The following is an 18,444-nucleotide window of genomic DNA, read 5'->3' as shown; positions in this document are numbered from 1 at the left end:
TCAGTCCCTAAGAGTATTTACATTTTACGTTAAAAGCAGGCACTTTTATACAAAGTGACTTACAAGTGAGGAAATACAAGCAAAGTTATATACCCAGCCGAGGACAATGTAAGTAATGCTAGACACAAGATTTTAAATTAAATTCTAGAGCAGCAAGGTGCACAGAGGTGTAATAGCTAGCATTTTAAGCAGGGTTTTTTTTGTAGTAGTGACAAGTTAGGGATTAGTTAAGTGTTCACAGAAGAGTTGGGTCTTTAGCCTTTTATTTTTTTTTTTAGTGACAGATTCTAGATTGGATTGAGATTGGAATTTCATTCCACCAGTGAGGGACAGTCAGTTTGAAGCTTGAAAGAGCACTGAATCTACATCATTGTCATAATAACGGACTTCTCAAAAGTTATGTTACAGACGTCTGCAATGTCTCCTCTCTTATAGCCAACTCTGCCGCCACATTTTTCAATCTGCTGCTTTATAATGTGACATTACAGGGCAGTCTTCTGGCCTTAGAGGGCAGTGAAGATCACTTATTTAAACATCACAGACTCCCAAGAGTCATTCTTATTGACAGGGGCAAAAACAGTGCCATCCTTCCCGCTCAGAGATCAGAGCCAATCTTACTCTGTTGGACTCCTAGCGATGTGCGGCAGTGGCTTCATATAGTTCTGTTCTTGTCACTGTTTTTATTGTGCTCTGTGAAAACACCTACCAAACTCAGAGGTTAGACTGGGTATTTTAATGCAACTTCAGTGAATACATTTTGGTCTTATTAATGCAGACTAGGAGGCATGGCGGTGCAGCAGGTACTGTAGCCTTGCAGCTCCAGGGTTTCCAGTTCAATCCTGAGCTCAGATTTCTCCCAACTCCCAAAAACATGCTGGCAGGTGGATTGGCTACGCTAAATTGCCCCTAGTTATATGTGAGTGTGTGAATGTGTGTGCGTGGTGTCTTGTGATGGACTGGTGTCTCATTCTGGGTGTACTGACCCCCCCCCCCCTACTTCCAGTGTTCCTAAGATATTTACCCCCATGGAATCTGAATCCAATGTGACCCTGACTAGGATATAGCAGTTACTGAATATGAATGAAAAAAAGAGTGAATAATGCAAGCCTACTGTGACATGTTCCTGGTCCACCGGTTTGTTTTAATATATATTGCACCAAAGGTACAAATGTTCCTTTTCTATTTCTGCAACTTGATATTCCACATAGTTCTTCACCAGTGGTGAGAGAGAGAAGGAAGTGCCTTACGACATGTTTGATCCCTTCAAAAGCAATTATCTTCCCTCATTAAGAAATCTTGCTTAATGTAATTACTTTGTAGTTAAAATATTCATTTCATCCTCTGGACGTGCGGTACGGTTCTGGGTTTGTTACAGAACAATTATCTTTAATGAGATCAGACAATTTAATCTGTGCACAGTGGCATTCAATGCTCTCGTGTATATTAGCAGGCTGTGAGCTAAAAAGAAGGATGAGCCTCTTCGGCCAATGACAAGGCGAGAATCAATAACATGCCCCTCCTCCATGGCCAACTGATGACCCTCGTGTTTACGACCATGTCACAGCCTCATCTGATTCCTTTTCTCTGCCTGTCAGTTTCTAATATGACGCTCATGCATGGAGTTCTGTATTATACAAGATGTCTCCATTTGATTAGGTTAAAAGCACAGGCTAGTGGATTTGCAACATAAACAGTATAATCAACTGTAATAAAGCACTTGAAACGATTATGTAGTTTATACTAGTTATTCTTACAAAAGTGGCAGTCTAACTAAAATCAAACGTTGGAGGCATTGCTATGATAGAACTGCTATGCAGAGGATTCATTATGCATTGACGTTTCTTAAACAGTCTGAGCAGCGGTGACTCATTCACCTTCATCATTGCTTCTTCCATGTCTAAGCCATCAGGATTAAATTATAGTTGGAGATCTGGATCAGGCTGCCAATTTATTTCAGTAGAAGAGACACAGAAGGAGTATTATATGAAAGCTACCACTGCAGAAATGGGACTTCGGGCAATAGTAATTTTACCAGTGATTTGACCCATGGAAACAAAAGGACAGGGCAAAAAATGCTCATGACACCATCTAGTATAACATATAAAAATCACTAAAGCTGAAAAAGTAGTGATAAAGTGGTAAAATTGGGTAGATTTTAATGGCAAGGCATGCTTTTCACTGACATTTTACTCCTAATCCACCAAAGTGCTGGAGGCTTTCAGTCTTCAATGTTGTCACCTTGATCTTAATGAGTGCTGCTAAATTTAGCCCAAGAACACTCTCGGTTTGGCCTCCCAGGCAACTTTGACAGTGACATGCACTTTATATAGCGTAGTTCTGTCATGTTACTGGCTGTTAGTTCATCAATCAAACTAGATTGTGAATGTGCTCTACATAACATTGTTTCCTTTAATGAGTGCTCAAATATCCAATAGGCTTTGTGATGAAAGTAAAAAAATAAAAAATAAAAAGAACTAACACAGGGGGAAGTTTTATAAGCAATATACTGCATGTCCCTGGAAGCTGATCTGTGCTGAATGATGGATCTGTAATCCTCAGGGAAAACACAGATGGATGAGAGCTGACATTCACCCAAGCAACTACACTGAAATATGACTAAGGCAATTAAAGCAAAAAACAGGAGATAGAAAGCATTAATTATTTTTTACAAATCACTTAGGGGATGGGTTTTGCATTATGGTTGCTTGAACTACCACCTGACTTCTGCATACTGAAGACAAATAAACAACAAAACAGGGTAATCTAGATAAATCTAGATGAATAACCTGCACCTGCACTATGGCCTTAATTACACTGCTGTGATCATCAATTAAGAATATTTGCTCTTTGAAGCTAACAACACAGCAGCATCGCACTTCAAAAAGAGAGATGATATGAGAGCAAATGAGCTTTAACTGAGACAGAACTGATCGATTTGTTTACACAGCTCTTACCCTGCTGACTCCACGGCCACGGTCCTCTCCATAGTTGGTCCCCAGGATTTCAAAGAAGATGTTGGGGTTTGTGCCATTGTCGTTGAATTCCAGCAAATTTGTCAGACCACTAACTCCACTCTGAAAAAGCAAATACAATACTGTTCACTATACATTACATTTGGCAGATGCTGTTATCCAGAGCGACTTACATTTATTTCATTTATACAACTAAATAGTTAAGGGCTTAGGGCCTTGTTCAGGGGTCCATTTGTGGCAGTTTGGTGATCCTGGGATGTCTTAACCAGTGAGATACCTCTCCCCATTCATATTGATACACATGGGGTACATTATTAATCATTACTTAATACAGTAGGAAACATAAAAGAAAAGTAATACACCTATTAACCAATAATTAATGAAAACGATAATTTAAATTTTGCTTCATTTGTTTCATTGTTTCTTCTTTTTACGTTTTAGCAAGGATGCATTAAGAAATGCATCTGACCTCATGGTCAGATGCATCTGAATGCATCTGACCTACACTGACCTAATAGTTCCTCATGGGCCATTGATTTCTGTTGTAGAAAGGACATTAATCAGTTACAGTTACATTATTTACTGTTTAGTGTCACCCAAATGAGGATGGGTTCCCTTCTGAGCCTGGTTCCTCTCAAGGTTTCTTCCTTATTCCATCCCAGGGAGTTTTTCCTTGCCAACGTCACCACAGGCTTGCTCATTAGGGATAAAATAGTTTAATTATTAAATTTAATGATTTACTCTAGTTATTTAATTATTTTTATTTATTTATTTTTATTTATTTTTTTCATTTTTCCCCTCCCCTTTCTCTGTTTTTCTTCTTTTGTAAAGCTGCTTTGAGACAATGTTCACTGTAAAAGGCGCTATACAAAATAAATTGAATTGAATTAAATTGAAATTGAATAGCACATGCTCATTAAGTATGGGAGCACACATTCCCTCACCAGCCTGTCTTTTTCCTCTCTGTTTAACTTATATGACAAAAATCTGCAGCGTGCAACGAAAGTGCAAACTCCTCTGTCCTGAGAACTCTCCAGTGGCGAAAAACTTACTGACTGTCACAAAACGCTGACACCCGAGACTCCTTCCTTAAATTTATCATATGAATAATTATGTTTTTCTTATTTTCTTATTTAACAACAAACACATGGAAAAAAGATCTATTTATTATTTGGTGTGTCACAAATGTCCCTTTGGAAGTAGCATAAATAAATAAATAAATATACACACATCAATATAAACCTATTGTTGAACTACTCTCAAATCTGCTGTTATTGAAAATTAATCAACACCTCCTGATTTAAGAATTGTGATAAAATAGCATTATTAAACCGTTAAAACTAAACTTGAGTAATCGTAGTAATGATTATTAACTAACATTATTTCCCATCATCAATGAAGCAATGTTAATATCAATGTGCGTACTGCTTAACTGATGTCTATGATGTTAATGTCAAGTCTAGTTTTCTGAGTTTTGATTGTTTGATTGATTGAACTTTGATTGATTGTTTATACTGTCAGTCTGGCCTTCGGCTGTTTTTTGACTTTGATTCTGCCCAAACATTTTTACATCTGCCAGTCTGCAAATAAAATACACTGCACCTGTTTCCTAACCACTTTCTGACAGTTAACTAGTCTGAATCAACTCATTACTAAGTCTTCATTTACTCGTAGGCAAATAACATAAAATGTAAGGCACCATACTTAAGAATTTCAGTACAACAAAAAAACGACAAATTAAAGCATTCTCTGTAAGTGTATTGAATGAGTATTATTTTGTATTTGGGATATTAAGATACAGATAAGCTCCAATTTACTTAAACTATAATAAAACACAAACAAACTTCTTCAAATCTCTTGTTAGTGCCCATTCTGACCTACTTATGGATTGGCAATGATAGAGTCTGACTGGCTGTAATGTTATGATTCTCATGTTACTTCACTTACCAAAATCACCTTTGTTCACCTTCAGAATATTGCTAGACCAGTCAACACCCACAGAAAGTTCAATTCTCAACTTTACTGCAATGCTCTTTATTCTGCTAAACTCTACAGTAAATCTCGAAACAGCTAAGGTCTTCAACTCACACTGAAAAAAATCTGCTTACCTTATACTTATTCCATATGAAAGATATCAGTTACTTGCCCATTTCCATATTCAATATTTAGAATAACCTTCAAGGCCATCCACAGGTATAGACCACAGCACAGTGATGACCTTCGTCATCACTCTTCTAGCATATGCAGTCATAACTACGGTATTGTGTTTCTACTAATGCTTCTGCTCATGGCCATGAGCTTTGGGGTTTTCTTTATCAGTCATTGCGTTTCTCAATATGTTATGTTTATTTATACATCTAGACATATCTGTACATATGCTTCATCTCTGATCTCTTTACCATAGTTTGTATATATAAAAGTGTAATGCAGGGCGGACATGTTTGTAAGCTGCATTGTGGTTTGCTTGGGATTGCAGTTTGTGGCTGATGGAGACGTGACAATCAAACAGTTTTATTAAACTAATTGCTACATCACGTTCAGCCACAAACTCCAAATCCCAGCAAACCACATGGCAGCCTACAAACACGGTCGCACAGCACTACAATCCCTACAACACACATACTTCCCAGTTTACAGTCACCCTGTTACTGAATGTACACACACTTGTTCAATCAGTCACTCACACATGCTCACACTTTGGAAGGAAATTCATTCATTCATTACCAAGCTTTCTTTCATTCTGAGTTCTGACCACAGATTTTGTCTCTTGTTTACCTGTGTTTCTGCCTTTGCCTTTCATATCCTGCTTGTTGATTGCCTCATCACAGCCTGTTTTTGACTAAGATTTTAAAATATTTTGGACTGTTTGCCTGAACTTTCATTAAAGATTATTATTCACCTGCATTTTTATTTGCTTCTGTGAGGTTTTGTGACACTAATCATTAGCATTAACAACTTTTCCTGTGACACATTCTGTGCCTTATTAGCCTTATTAATAGCTACAATTAAATTACTAATAATAGTGCTTAAGCATTACTCTATCATATTCAAACCTTATTTATTATTATTATTGTACAATGTTTTTACTATGGCAGCCTTCAACACCATATTACCCAGAATTCAGTGCGGCCTATAAGCATGGCTGTTCACTCTCTTATGTTCACACTCCTTATGTTATGTTATGATCCACACACCTGGATTAATTATATTCACAGCACACTCTCACAGTTTAATAGGACTTTCAGTTCATACATGCATTGCGGTTTTGAGCTAGTTCTGGTTTTCTCATGTTGACATTCTGCAAAACCCAGTCCATGCTGTTTGTTGATCTGCCTGACCCTTGCCTGTTTGTTTATATTGTTTTTGAATTACATGTCTCTCGTTTGCTATGGTTAATAAAACCAGTGAGTCCCTGCACTTGTGTCCTCATCTGATTCCTGACATCCTCCTTTTGTCGACCTCTGTTTCCCAGTGTGCCAAGCACTATTCTGATAGTTTGTTTTTTTGTGCCATGAGAGCCTTTGTTGTGATTTTAGACATGTCCCCTACCACCTTCATCCTGTTATTGGTGCATGCCCTGAATGTGTCCACCTGTGTCCACCTAAATTTTGATTGTTTTGTTATGCCTTGTTCTATCATTGTTTATTCGTGTAATCTTGTTGATTATTACAGTGTTGCTTTTGTGACAATTAATAAACTAGACTACACAATAAAGTTTAACCCTAACTATAAATTAGAAATATTCTCATTATTGAAATAGCTTGAAAACCTAGCTGCTTAAAAATGTAAGCACAAAAAATTGTAATTATGCTTTAAACGCTGCTTATTATTCACCATCATTACATTTCTGAAGTGTTGTCTAATAGACATATGTTACAATATGAGACACAAATAGACGTAATGATTCAGTAATGATTATTAATTGTCCCTATTCCTTATGAATTGTCAACAAATGGATGTGTGTTTTACATTTGCACAATATGGCACAATTTTACGGTTTAAAAATGAAATAGTTATTAATCACTGTTTCTTTTGCTGGAGTGTCATAGTTTTTGTTACTCAGCATGCCCAGAAATCTGCCAGCATTCACAAAAGGGAATGCTTGTGACAAATGATCAATCACAGAATACTTATTTCTGTGTGATGTCAAGGGGGAGATGATAAAAACATTTCTGCTTGCAACAACCTGGATGCAGCATACTTTCCTCTCACAAGACATATTTCTAAGGTGTCTCAGACTGAAACTAGAATATTGTGATCCTCACAACCTTCTTTTCTTTTCACTGTTGACACAATGTTCAAAGGGTTGTTTCCCTGTCAGACTGATAAAAAGGAAAGAAACTGTGTGTGCACAACAATGCAGATACAAGTGACATTGTAACTGGCAAGATTCTGATAATTGTGGCCATATAAATGTATAATACAGTTCAGACTGTCTATGAGCAATGCATCTGAGGTTGAACCTAGGGAGCTGTAAGAAAAAGAAGCAATGTAGATTGCCTTTGAAGGACTGGTTTGGGAAACAATGGCCTGCAGTAATAGCATTCAATGTTTCCTGCTGTTGTGAAAACACTTAACATAATTTTATTTCCATTTCCGTTTCCATATCCAGTTCACAATCCAATTTAACTGGTAATAATACATGCAGGATAACCATGCTGGTAGTGGCAGCTACCACTACAAGTCAGTCATGACAACAATGTGAATAATGACATTAAAAAGAAGCAAACATTGTATGTATTTGTGCCAAACAAACCTCTTATTTTTAGCAAAATGTTCACAAAATAGCCTTTGGACTTTGCTCGCTTATTCACAAAATATCCATAACACACAAAATCCAATTCAGCTTGACCTGGCACTACTGAGCAGAGAGCTACAGACCCTGAAGCAGTGAACTACTCACAACTGACTGTGAGCCTACAATCACAAATAGTGAGATCTGTGAGAAACTTTGAGGAAGAAAGACAAAAATAAAATAAAAAAAAATAAACACAACTTTTTATTACTGGTTAGTGGAATTTAGTCTGGCCATGCTAAGCAAAGCAATAGTTTTTAGTAGAACATTTACCAAAAGAGGCAGCTAACAGCCCAGTGATTTGATTTTCGTATTTTATATAGCAGGACAGAACTATCAAGTTTTTTGCTTGAATTTAAAGAAATTACATTATGGCCTTTAGGTATGCTCTAAGACGAGGCTAAAAGGTGATGTATGTATAGTAACAGCTTGCACTATCTAAGCAACAGCTTACACTTTATGTTTGAGGTGTACAATTTTTACCACCAGGGTTCTCTGCAAATTCATACAGTGCATATATTACAGTGAACACATATACAAAACAGATTTTCCAGTTTTGATGGTATGCATTATAAAAGACAAATGTGTAAAGAAAACTTTAATCCATTCCTCAAACCCCAGAACCCTAAACATAGCACATGATTATAAATGAACCAAGGAATAAATTAATCAAAGGCAATTATAACATCCCATGGAAGTTCAGTTGCTCCCAAAGAGGAAATGTAGTCCAAGTATTTGCACTGTATGAATTTGCCCTAGAACCCGAGTGCTAACAATTGTACTTTTGGTATAGATAGTGCATGTTGTTACCTATATATATGTTATATTCATCCATCCATCCATCCATCCATTCTCTACTCCGCTTATCCTACTGTGTCGCAGGGTATCGGAGATTATCCGAGGAGACTCTGAGCACAAGGCAGGGTTCACTCTAAACAGGATGCTAGACTATTGCATGGCACAATCACACACACACACACACACACACACACACACACTCACACCCATTTATACACTACAGATCATTTAGAGATGCCAATTAGCCTACAATGCATGTCTTTGGACTGGGGGAGGACACCGGAGTACTCAGAGAATCCCCCCAAGTTTGTACTTTTTGAACAGCAACACATCATTTATCATTGGGATCAATGATATGAATAAACAATGGACAATCTTATAAGCACAATTTAGGAAAGAAATGGGTTGAAATCCCTAGCACTGGTCACCAAAAGCTTATAACATATTGGGCTACTCACTCATATCAGTATATATGTTTTTCCCTTCTGACTACAAAAGTTATAGCTTGCTGAAAAAAGCAAAAAATTACTTTATTTCCAATCAAATCTGACCTTAGAACACTAAGCTATGCTTGTGGCTACACATAAAGAAAGCCCATATTTTTTGTTAGAAAGTAGTAATCATAAATAAAAAAGAAGGGCACAGTAAGATTATGTACATTTATGATAAACACCTTCCAAGCCTTAAATCCCAAATTTTGATTAATCTGCACAGCATTGTTCCACTGCTTGGGGAGTAGAATAGAGACATTTACCTGGTTGCTTTACAGTGAAATGCTCAAGTGTCATATGATCTAAAGGTCTCTTTAAGGCACTCTATATCCTGGTACACCTAAACTGGATACAGTGTGTGTGTGTGTGTGTGTTTCAGGTTTAAAACAGACCAACAAATGATCTTAAATGATGAATTCCACAGAATGGTTATCGTTCAATTTTACATTTAATATGGACTGGCTCAAGATTTATTTCCACCATGTGATCAGTGTTTTTGAGGCAGGTGCACTGTGACCTGGTGAAGTTGTTACTGAAGATGACTAATTCTGCTACATACTGTATGGTACTGTATGAATTTGCAAGAAAGCTTAGCAAAGGCAATAACAAAACACATGGTCATATCTCAGGAGCTCCTTATACAATATGAGCAAACAATGCTCAAATGACTGTCAAACTCCCAATGAATACTGTAAGTATTAAAGATCTGTGAATTTATACACTGTGCTGTAGGGCCCAAGTACTGAACAGTCGCAGTTTATATAACTGCCCTCAGCAGGGTAATATCTCTAGTGGCAGAAGTCCTGATAAGTCTGCATTCAGATACTCTACAGCACCCTGGGGGCAAGGTCATTCTACACAGAGCATAGCCAACACACACACACACACACACACATACAAACTTGTGTCTACTCAGGCCTGCTGTTTTCCAGGCATGATAGAATAAAAACCCCAGGTTGAAAGCATGTCTGCTGGTGAGGAAGAAAAAGGCATTTTGGAAAACATCTAGCTGTCCATCAAAACCCTGCGGGTGACAGAATACACATTTATGCCTGAACAAACACAAGGGATATGCACACAAACTCTCACACAAATGTTCTGTCTTTTCAATTTACACGCCCACATAACTCTCCAACACTCTGGCACTGTCCTACCTTTTTGACAGTCTCCAGCATGGAGCGGCCACCCTGCCATGGCTTGGAGCCTTTGCGGATGCAGGAGAGGCTAGCCATGCTGTGCCACTTGCGGTCCTCTAGCTTCCTGTGGAAGGTGTTGGCCAGCAGCAATACTGTGTCATAGATGTAGCGGTTGGTAATCTAGACAGATGGGGTAGGAGAAAAACAGAGAAAGAATGGTTTATGGGAAGCCATAAGGCATTTTAATTAATCATTACCTTACAAGAAAAAAAACACAAGGTTTGTGAATCCCACAAAAAATACAATAAAGAGACAAAGGGTTGTTTTATTCTGTTCTTGCAGTAGCAAGAGTGCCACTTGTACACGGGTCAACTACAATTATACAAACCACTGTGTTATCAGTCCAAAGACTGCAGATGTTACAAGGATCCTCAAGGATTTTTAAATGGCTACGGGTTACAGTTCTTACATGCAGAATGTCTCATCTGGGTTATGTAATCTGATTATGAAAATTAAGTACTTCTAATGAGTGCTGATTATGAGAGAAGATGAATCACTGAATAGTAATTATTTTACCATATTACTGTTCAATTCTAACATCTGATTGACCAGAAGGTATTGATTAACTTTCCATAATAACACTGGGTGGTTTTTATTACTTTTTTTTATTTTATTAAATTTTAAATTCTAGCATTTAACATAGGAACCTGTGCAGACTTATAATTAATGGATTTAAACGTGTTATTTATGAACAAAAGTAAAATGTATATTTGATGATATGGTGAAGTTTTTTGCAAGAAGAAGTCATCTTGGTGTCAGTACTTTGTAATGATCACTAGGTTTCTTATCAGTGAAGGTGAAGAAACTTCAGGACAAAAGGCAAATTTGCTTTCTGGTTCCTAGGTAACATACCAAAGTACACATTTCTGTCAGATTAACATTAAGAGAAGGTAGTAAGGGAAATACACAAATGAACCTTTCTTAAAAAGAATTCCTAGCATTAAATTGAACGATAAACAGTTAAAAACATAATTTAGTTCAGGAATAAACTGACATACAGGTAGCTACAGCCTTCAATCCTAGGAATTTTTCTTACTGCCTGTTCCAACACCGTGCAATAAACTGGGAAAGAGGCATTTATATTTGCTGCTCCTTCTGCCTGGAAAAAATTGCAAAATGAGTTGGAACTTAGGGAGCTGATCCCTGTGGATACTTTTAAAGTAATTTGAAATGGATTGGTGACAAAAGTATCTGGCTATAGATGCTTTGCCTGACTCATGAGTCATGTACTGATATTGATCCTTTTCTCATTTTACATTTTATTATATTGTAATTTGATTTAATTTATATGATGTTTGTATGTATGTATGTATGTATGGCTACAATCTGTTAAACCCACACAAACTGTGCTGCTGGTGATCTTGGCCAGGATGCTTTTGAAAAAAGAGATTTTTAATCTCACTGTGCTTTTAAGAGGAAGAAGACTTGCTGTTATTGGAAAATGATCAACTTTAGACTGGTAACATCACCGCTTGCTGCATCATACCAACCCATCATTGATTAATTACTTATAACAGCATGTTGAGTTTTATTCCAACCTATTTTGTGGAGACATATTACTGGCAAATTTCAACATGTTTGTGCTCATGGACTTGGTATTGGCAACAATTACAATATGCACAGAACTGGTATCAAGTCCAACAGCTCTGAAAATATCTGGGATGGTGTCAAATCATTAATGATCCAACCAACATAGGAATCTTCATTTGAAGTAAGGGCCTAGAAGTAATTTGACTTTTCAAGTGATCTCAAGATTAACCATGATCAGTAGTGGATTATATTTCCTGGCTAATCGAGCCAACATTAGGAAGCAGTAGCAGGACCAGTGGAGCCTGGTGTTTGTAGCACATGTTTTGAAGACTGCAAATATCTCCGGCTTAATGTTATTTGCGCGAGAGATTCAGATCCCCAGCTACCGTTCAGGACTTTAGCTGATGCTTGTTTGTCTTTTCTTGTGTTTCCTTTTCTTTTCAGTCTGACAGCAGGAATAATGTAAAGCAAATTTGCAGGGTGGAGGATAGAGGAGTGGAATTGATAATTAGATCATTACAACATCCTCCACTCCAGATACGCCTACACACACACACACACACACACGTGCGCACAGACACACACACACACACACTGCAAACACAGAAACAATAGGCTATGTGGAAGGAGAGTTAATTCCACTCTGATTGATCGCACTGCTCTAATCTTGCCCAAGTGTTGTCTCTGTTTTAATGAGGCCATAATAAATAGTGTCAAGTGGCCATTGCGCTTTTCCCATTGTTGATTAACCCACGAAGCTTGTGCACACTTGACAGTGTGGGTGTGTGTTGGTGTGTGTGTGTGTGTGTATTGTGTGTATGTGTGTGTGTGTGTGTGTGTGTGTTCGTTTGTGTGCATGCATTCAGTCTTTATCCAGGCAAGAATATTCCAGAAATTCTCTGGACATCAGCATCTGTCCTTTGTAATTGTTCAAATAACAAAAACCCACTTTAGACACTACCAAAGAGGTTTGTCTCTACATGAATAAAGGTAATGAATGCTCCTGCTTTACGGTACTGATAATTAATTTAAAGGTTGAGTAAAGTATTGTGAACAATTAGAGCAATTACAAGGCCAGTGTTTGTGTCTGTATTGTGTACATTACAAGTGTCTTAACTCTGTGTGTAACACTGGATATCTCATTGCTTCTGGTCATATTTGATGATTAACTCCCCTTTAACTCACCTCAGGTTTTTAATGTTCTTAGAATCTGAAGTTCAGTAAGATTTCATTTGAGTTAACAATGAGTTTAATTGTCAGGTTGGCTGTGTTCTGTATATCATAATCTCACTTTCTGAACTTCTACTTACTTTCTGATACTTTCTGGTTGATATTGTTGATTCCTGATTATATGCATTTAATAGATTACTTCTCAAATCTCTAATCTGACTTCTTACTATTGCACATTTACATCAGCCTTCATCCCACTGTTTTACCAAAGTTTTCAGAGGTTAGACTCACACAATCAGCCTTGCATGTACATTTGCATTCACTTGATCTGCTGTAAGCAGACATATGACATTTGTAACAAAACACATTTTGAAAATGCAGTTCACTTATATAATCTGACTTACACCTGACTTTATCAGGGTAAACCTGCATTTCCTTATAAACGTTTTTTTCCCTGCTAATATCTAGAGGGTGCTGATATGAAAGTAATTATTAAGAGCAGCTAATGAAGTATCTACGTTTCTTGGTATTCACCAATTTTCTTTTATATTTACCAGCTATTCTCAACTCTGAATTCGCGTGTTTATTTGCCTTAAAGAGAATTCAAGCATACAATATAGTAATATTGTATTGCAATAAACATTTCTGCACTGCGGTGCACAAATTTGATGAACATCTCCTAAATGTGATTCAGCATTCTATTAATTACAGTATACATCTAATGCAGTTGTACTATCTGAACACCAGAGGTCCTAATCTGCAAAATCCTAGGGTTAAATGATATAGAGTTCACACGGGGCCTGATAGCTCTGGATTAACAGTCCTGTACCTCTGTGATCTATGATACCCAAGAAAGAGACCTTGGAAGTCAGGGATATTAGCCGAGCTCGATTTCTATAGGGTGCCTCAGACTCGAGCTATGGAGCCAGTACTGTGAATCAAGTCAAACTCTGACCAGAGTGTGATGTTGCTCTCATAATTCCTACTGTATATTTGAATGGAATATTCCCAGTCATATATGTGATCTAAAATTAAAATGAAATGTGTTAGCCAAATTGCATGATATGTTTCTCCATATAATCAGAAAAGAATTATGTGTATGTTGTTTTTGCACTGATGTTTTTAAGAACAGTAAGCTAAGTTTTATGGGCTGTGACGCCACACGGCACTCCATCAATGTCCAAATTACACCAGGATTCTTGTTTTTTCATGCTGGGAACAGATGTGTAATTTTATTTAAGGATTTCTCTCTTTTTTTTTGGAATTTATCTAGCATAACTTGTGTAAAGCTGTGCATCATGCAACGCCTATAATCTCATCAAACTCTTAATACTTTGTACTGTACGGTAATCTGTGTCTAATCATGTCAGTCTTTCATTATCTTACATGTGGATGATGTGGGTTAGTGTACAGTATGTGGACCCTGTGTAAGGGTACATCTTCAGTCTGTTTCAAATGGATCTTTCTTCTTAGTTTCCTGTGGCTCCACCCTGAGGGTCTGACTGACAGGTACAATGATGTGAAAATGAAAATTTAGTTGACCTGCAGGTCATTTTCACACAGAATCAATGCAGCACTGAGAAAATGAAATGGCCAAAGGGAAAGAAAGTCATTGTTTCTCTCTTTTATTTGAATTTTTCTAGCATGGACTTTAAACATGAAATTTCACATGCATGTCCAGGCAGGTCATATTGTATTATGTATTTAAAATAAAGCTACTCACTACATCTCAATGTTGCTGTGTACGTGAATGTCAGTAGTGAAATTGTCATCTTTTGTTCCAAATATTACATTTATAAAAGAAGCATTGACTCCTAATTATGTGACTACATAGCTGGCTTTTTATATGTAAATGTACTGTACTTGCATATATTTTAACTTGATTTAAACCTTAATGAGGGTTAAAGAACCACTCCAGCTGAGTTTTTTTTTCCTGCTGTCACAACACTATGTTCGAATTCCATCTGTATCACCGGCTGCTGGCTGACCTGGCCTAATCACACACAAAATTAGCAAGTGAATTAATTATAAACATGAGCTTATACAGTTTGTTCTTTGTGCTTTTGGCAAAAGTTAGGGGCAGAAAAAGTCTTTGGCTGTTTTATATTCATGTCTTTGAATTGGTTCTGCCTGTGTATCATGGCTAGGTGAGTGAATATTTCAACACACTGCTCGATGAAGTGTTAAAAGTGTCAGATTAGGCCTATTTTATCATGCTGATAAAATTTATTTGACTGTATACAATGGCAAGGTATGTTTATAATAATCTGACCGCCCAATACAGACAGTTTGCCTGAATAGTTGGAACTTACTCACAGTGAGAAAGAGCATAAATAAAAATGTATCAGGTTGACTACTGATACAATACAGTTTACAAAATCCCTTCTTCAAAGTGGATAAATCTGTAAACGCTGATGTATTGTCATGTGACCTTCGACAGTCCCAAGATTGTAGAACTTACGGCAATGTTTAAACACTGAATAATGATAGAAGCAATGAAGAGTCATGTAAAAAAATAAAAAATACTCAGGTCAACACAAATGAAAATAGTGGAAATATTGAAAAGGTCAAGTCTCAGGCACCTAGTTTGCTTGTCCAGCATGCTGTTTTTACCAGTTTTGAGAAAGCTGTAAGAAGTCACAACAATGTGAACTAAAATATATGCCCTGTCCAATAAGCTGAATATATAAAGAACATATAATGATAACATATAAAGATAACAGCTCCATTTCTGGAAGGATTATTATTATTTTTTTCTTTCTGCAAAACTTCAGTTAATGTGTTTAATGGAGTTTTACTCAACAATCAGTGCCTAATCATGTTCTGAAAAACAAGTAAAGCAAAATGGCCAAAAGAAGAATGTGCTGTACATTTTCAACAAAATATACATTTGCCTTTGGTATTGCTCTGACTGAGTAGAAACACTACTTGATTTTAGGTTTGTGTTGCATGTTTATTGACAGACTATAAATGAGAAATTGGATTAGTGTGGATTTTTAGATCCTGTTTTCCTGTGACCTCTCACTAGTGCTGGGTAGATACACGTGTTTGTGTCAAACAGACCAGCACAAAGATGCTGTGCTTTTAGAGTATGGGAATGAAATAAGCCCAGTTCTGGACAAGACCATCCCCCCATCAAAACATTATTTAGGTTTCAAGTCGGAAATGATCCAATTGAGAGATAATGGGATTTACAATGATGTACATTTTTCAAGAAATCTGCTGGTGTCAAAAAAGAAATGATCCACACAACCTCAAACCTCTAGCAAAGATGCCAGTGCTCCTATTTGCCTTAACAGCCCAGTGGGAACCATCCAGAAAGTGGACTGGCAAAAAGAGCAACAATCCTGGAAAATATCCTTGACTGTCAATACTGCCTGTTATGGAGTGGTGCCATCATTACATTTTGAATGTGCTCAGTGGTTCCTCCCAATTCTTGTAAGTTTTCATCTTGGAGAGGAAATCAAACTGTGTTTTGAGAGAGTGGACACAGTGGGGAGTTGATTCAAAGGTTGTGGGAAATTCTTTCTCTTTTAGGGCCAACAGATTCATGATGTGGTAGCTGGAGAAGTGGGAGAGAAAACAGGAAACAGGAGAGGCCAGTGGAAGCCTGAGTGCTGTAGCCTCTCTTCATGGGTCAACATAATCACTGGTCCAGAGGGAGCCAGTGAGGAGGGGGGGAGGGGGGACTGAGAGAGACACTGAGGGATAGGAGATGATACGCTCCAGAGCTGTGTGAAATTGGGCTTCTTCTGGCCTGAGCTCCTGATCTCTGATCTGTTCTCCCTCATTCCTGCCAAACAAGCCTAGACTAAATGCTCCACTCTATACTGCTCTAATATACACATATGAACACACACACACATTCTATGCATAATAAGTCAAATCCCCAGAGATTAGTAGTCAAAACACTGGTATTCAAGTGTACTCCAGAGACATTCCCTGAAAATGCAAGAAGAGACATCTTTAATTATATGAATTAAACGTCGGGTCAGTGATTTCTTCTTAAAATTAGTGTTATAATATTTGGCAAAGTTCAATTTTGTTGTCATGAAAGTATCTACCCTGCAGAAACTAATGGAAAAAAACAACAATTAATGAGGAGCACCAACGTCAATGCAATAAAAACTGGGAGGCATCTCTACTGACCTGCCTATCAGAAAGGAAAGAATCTCTTGCACATGCATCCTTCTGTTTTGGGGTTGTAGTTTTGTATTATTTGTTTGAATTCATTTTAAGTTTTAAAACTGGCAGCTGTACAAAACTCACTATACTGTTATACTGACCTATTTGTTACAAATTTTGCACTACACAGTCAATTAAAATGATATTGTCAGATGATTTATTATATATTCACTATGAAAATGAATACACGGACAAAGTGAGACTGTATATGAGTACAAGAGAATATAGAGGGAATTACCTCTAATGTCTGAGCCTTGGGGTCTTTGGGGTTACAGAGGGAGTTGTTGATGCGGTGGTTGTTCCTCACACATTGCTGGCTGGTGTTCTGAGGAAGAGGGAAGGTCTGACGGATGAGAGTCAGCCGTCCTATAGACTTCATCACCAACTCCTGCACATCCAGATCGGAGATCTCCTGCAGACAGAAATCACACATGAACTTGAATTAATTGGGATGATAAACAAATGCTGCAAAAAATAGGAACAGATGCTGATCCACTTAACTATTAGCTCTTTTATGCTGGACAGTAAGGTATGGCATAGGACTATATCTAATCCAGATCTAACTGTAAGGTGCTAGAGTACCTGTGCTTTCTAACAGATAATGTTATCCAAGTAGAATTCTCTGGAGGTTGTAGAGTGAAGATGGGACTTAGTTTTAAAATTCTTTTTGTGGCTAAATCTCAAAATATGTTTGGGGTATATGGGGCAATAATATGAGTCAGTAAATGAAGTCAAAATGTTACATCAATATTTACTCAGGGAAAGTAGATGCATTTTCAGAGATAGGTTATGCAGCTGCTTAAGTCGATTTTCTGGGCTACCCATTCAAAATATGCAAATCACCTGTGTGGAGTGCATGCCTCTGGGATTGCCAGAGTTTTCTTGAGTACACACATCCAAGATGGGTTTTCTCAATAGCATTTAGATCAAAACATTTAAACAAGAGCACTTGCTTTTGGGAAAAAAAAAATAGCGAGAGATAGAAAATGCTGACTGAAAAAGGAAATAGTGTTTTTGCTGCTAACTGTAATATGATGTAACACACACAATTTAAAACAAGAAAAAAATAGAATAATACAAAGATTAATATGAATGAAAAGATGACAAGCATGTTAATATATTTCTAATAAAAGGCTAGTATATTGAGTACATTGAAATTTTTGCATTAGTTCTAGTTGTAATTATTACATTAATTACATTCATTGAATTAATTTGGCTCAATTTAACAATATGGCTTCCACCCTCACTTTCTGAAAGCTTATAAAACAGAACATCTTTTATTATATATTTTTTTTATCATGCACTGA

General features: G+C 37.1%; 1 protein-coding gene across 4 annotated transcripts in view; it reads right to left on the bottom strand.

The window, feature by feature from the left end:
• grid2 (glutamate receptor, ionotropic, delta 2) overlaps window positions 1-18,444 on the bottom strand; it is a 426,076-nt gene that overhangs the window by 127,529 nt on the left and 280,103 nt on the right. For all 4 annotated transcript variants that reach the window (XR_009204631.1, XR_009204632.1, XM_058390630.1 and 1 more), the window contains exons 6-8: window positions 17,376-17,549; window positions 10,211-10,372; window positions 2,955-3,074 (exon numbers count right to left, since the gene is read on the bottom strand). Coding sequence is in view for 2 of the 4 variants with exons in the window: in XM_058390630.1 (XP_058246613.1) it covers window positions 2,955-3,074; window positions 10,211-10,372; window positions 17,376-17,549 (456 nt within the window). In the remaining 2 variants the exon portion in view is untranslated. The remainder of the gene's footprint in view (window positions 1-2,954; window positions 3,075-10,210; window positions 10,373-17,375; window positions 17,550-18,444) is intronic.

This window comes from Hemibagrus wyckioides, linkage group LG05 (assembly GCF_019097595.1).
Source record: "Hemibagrus wyckioides isolate EC202008001 linkage group LG05, SWU_Hwy_1.0, whole genome shotgun sequence".
In the NCBI taxonomy this organism is placed as follows: domain Eukaryota; kingdom Metazoa; phylum Chordata; class Actinopteri; order Siluriformes; family Bagridae; genus Hemibagrus; species Hemibagrus wyckioides.
The sequence above is the reverse complement of the archived record's forward strand: the minus strand, read 5'-3'. Positions and strand labels throughout refer to the sequence as shown.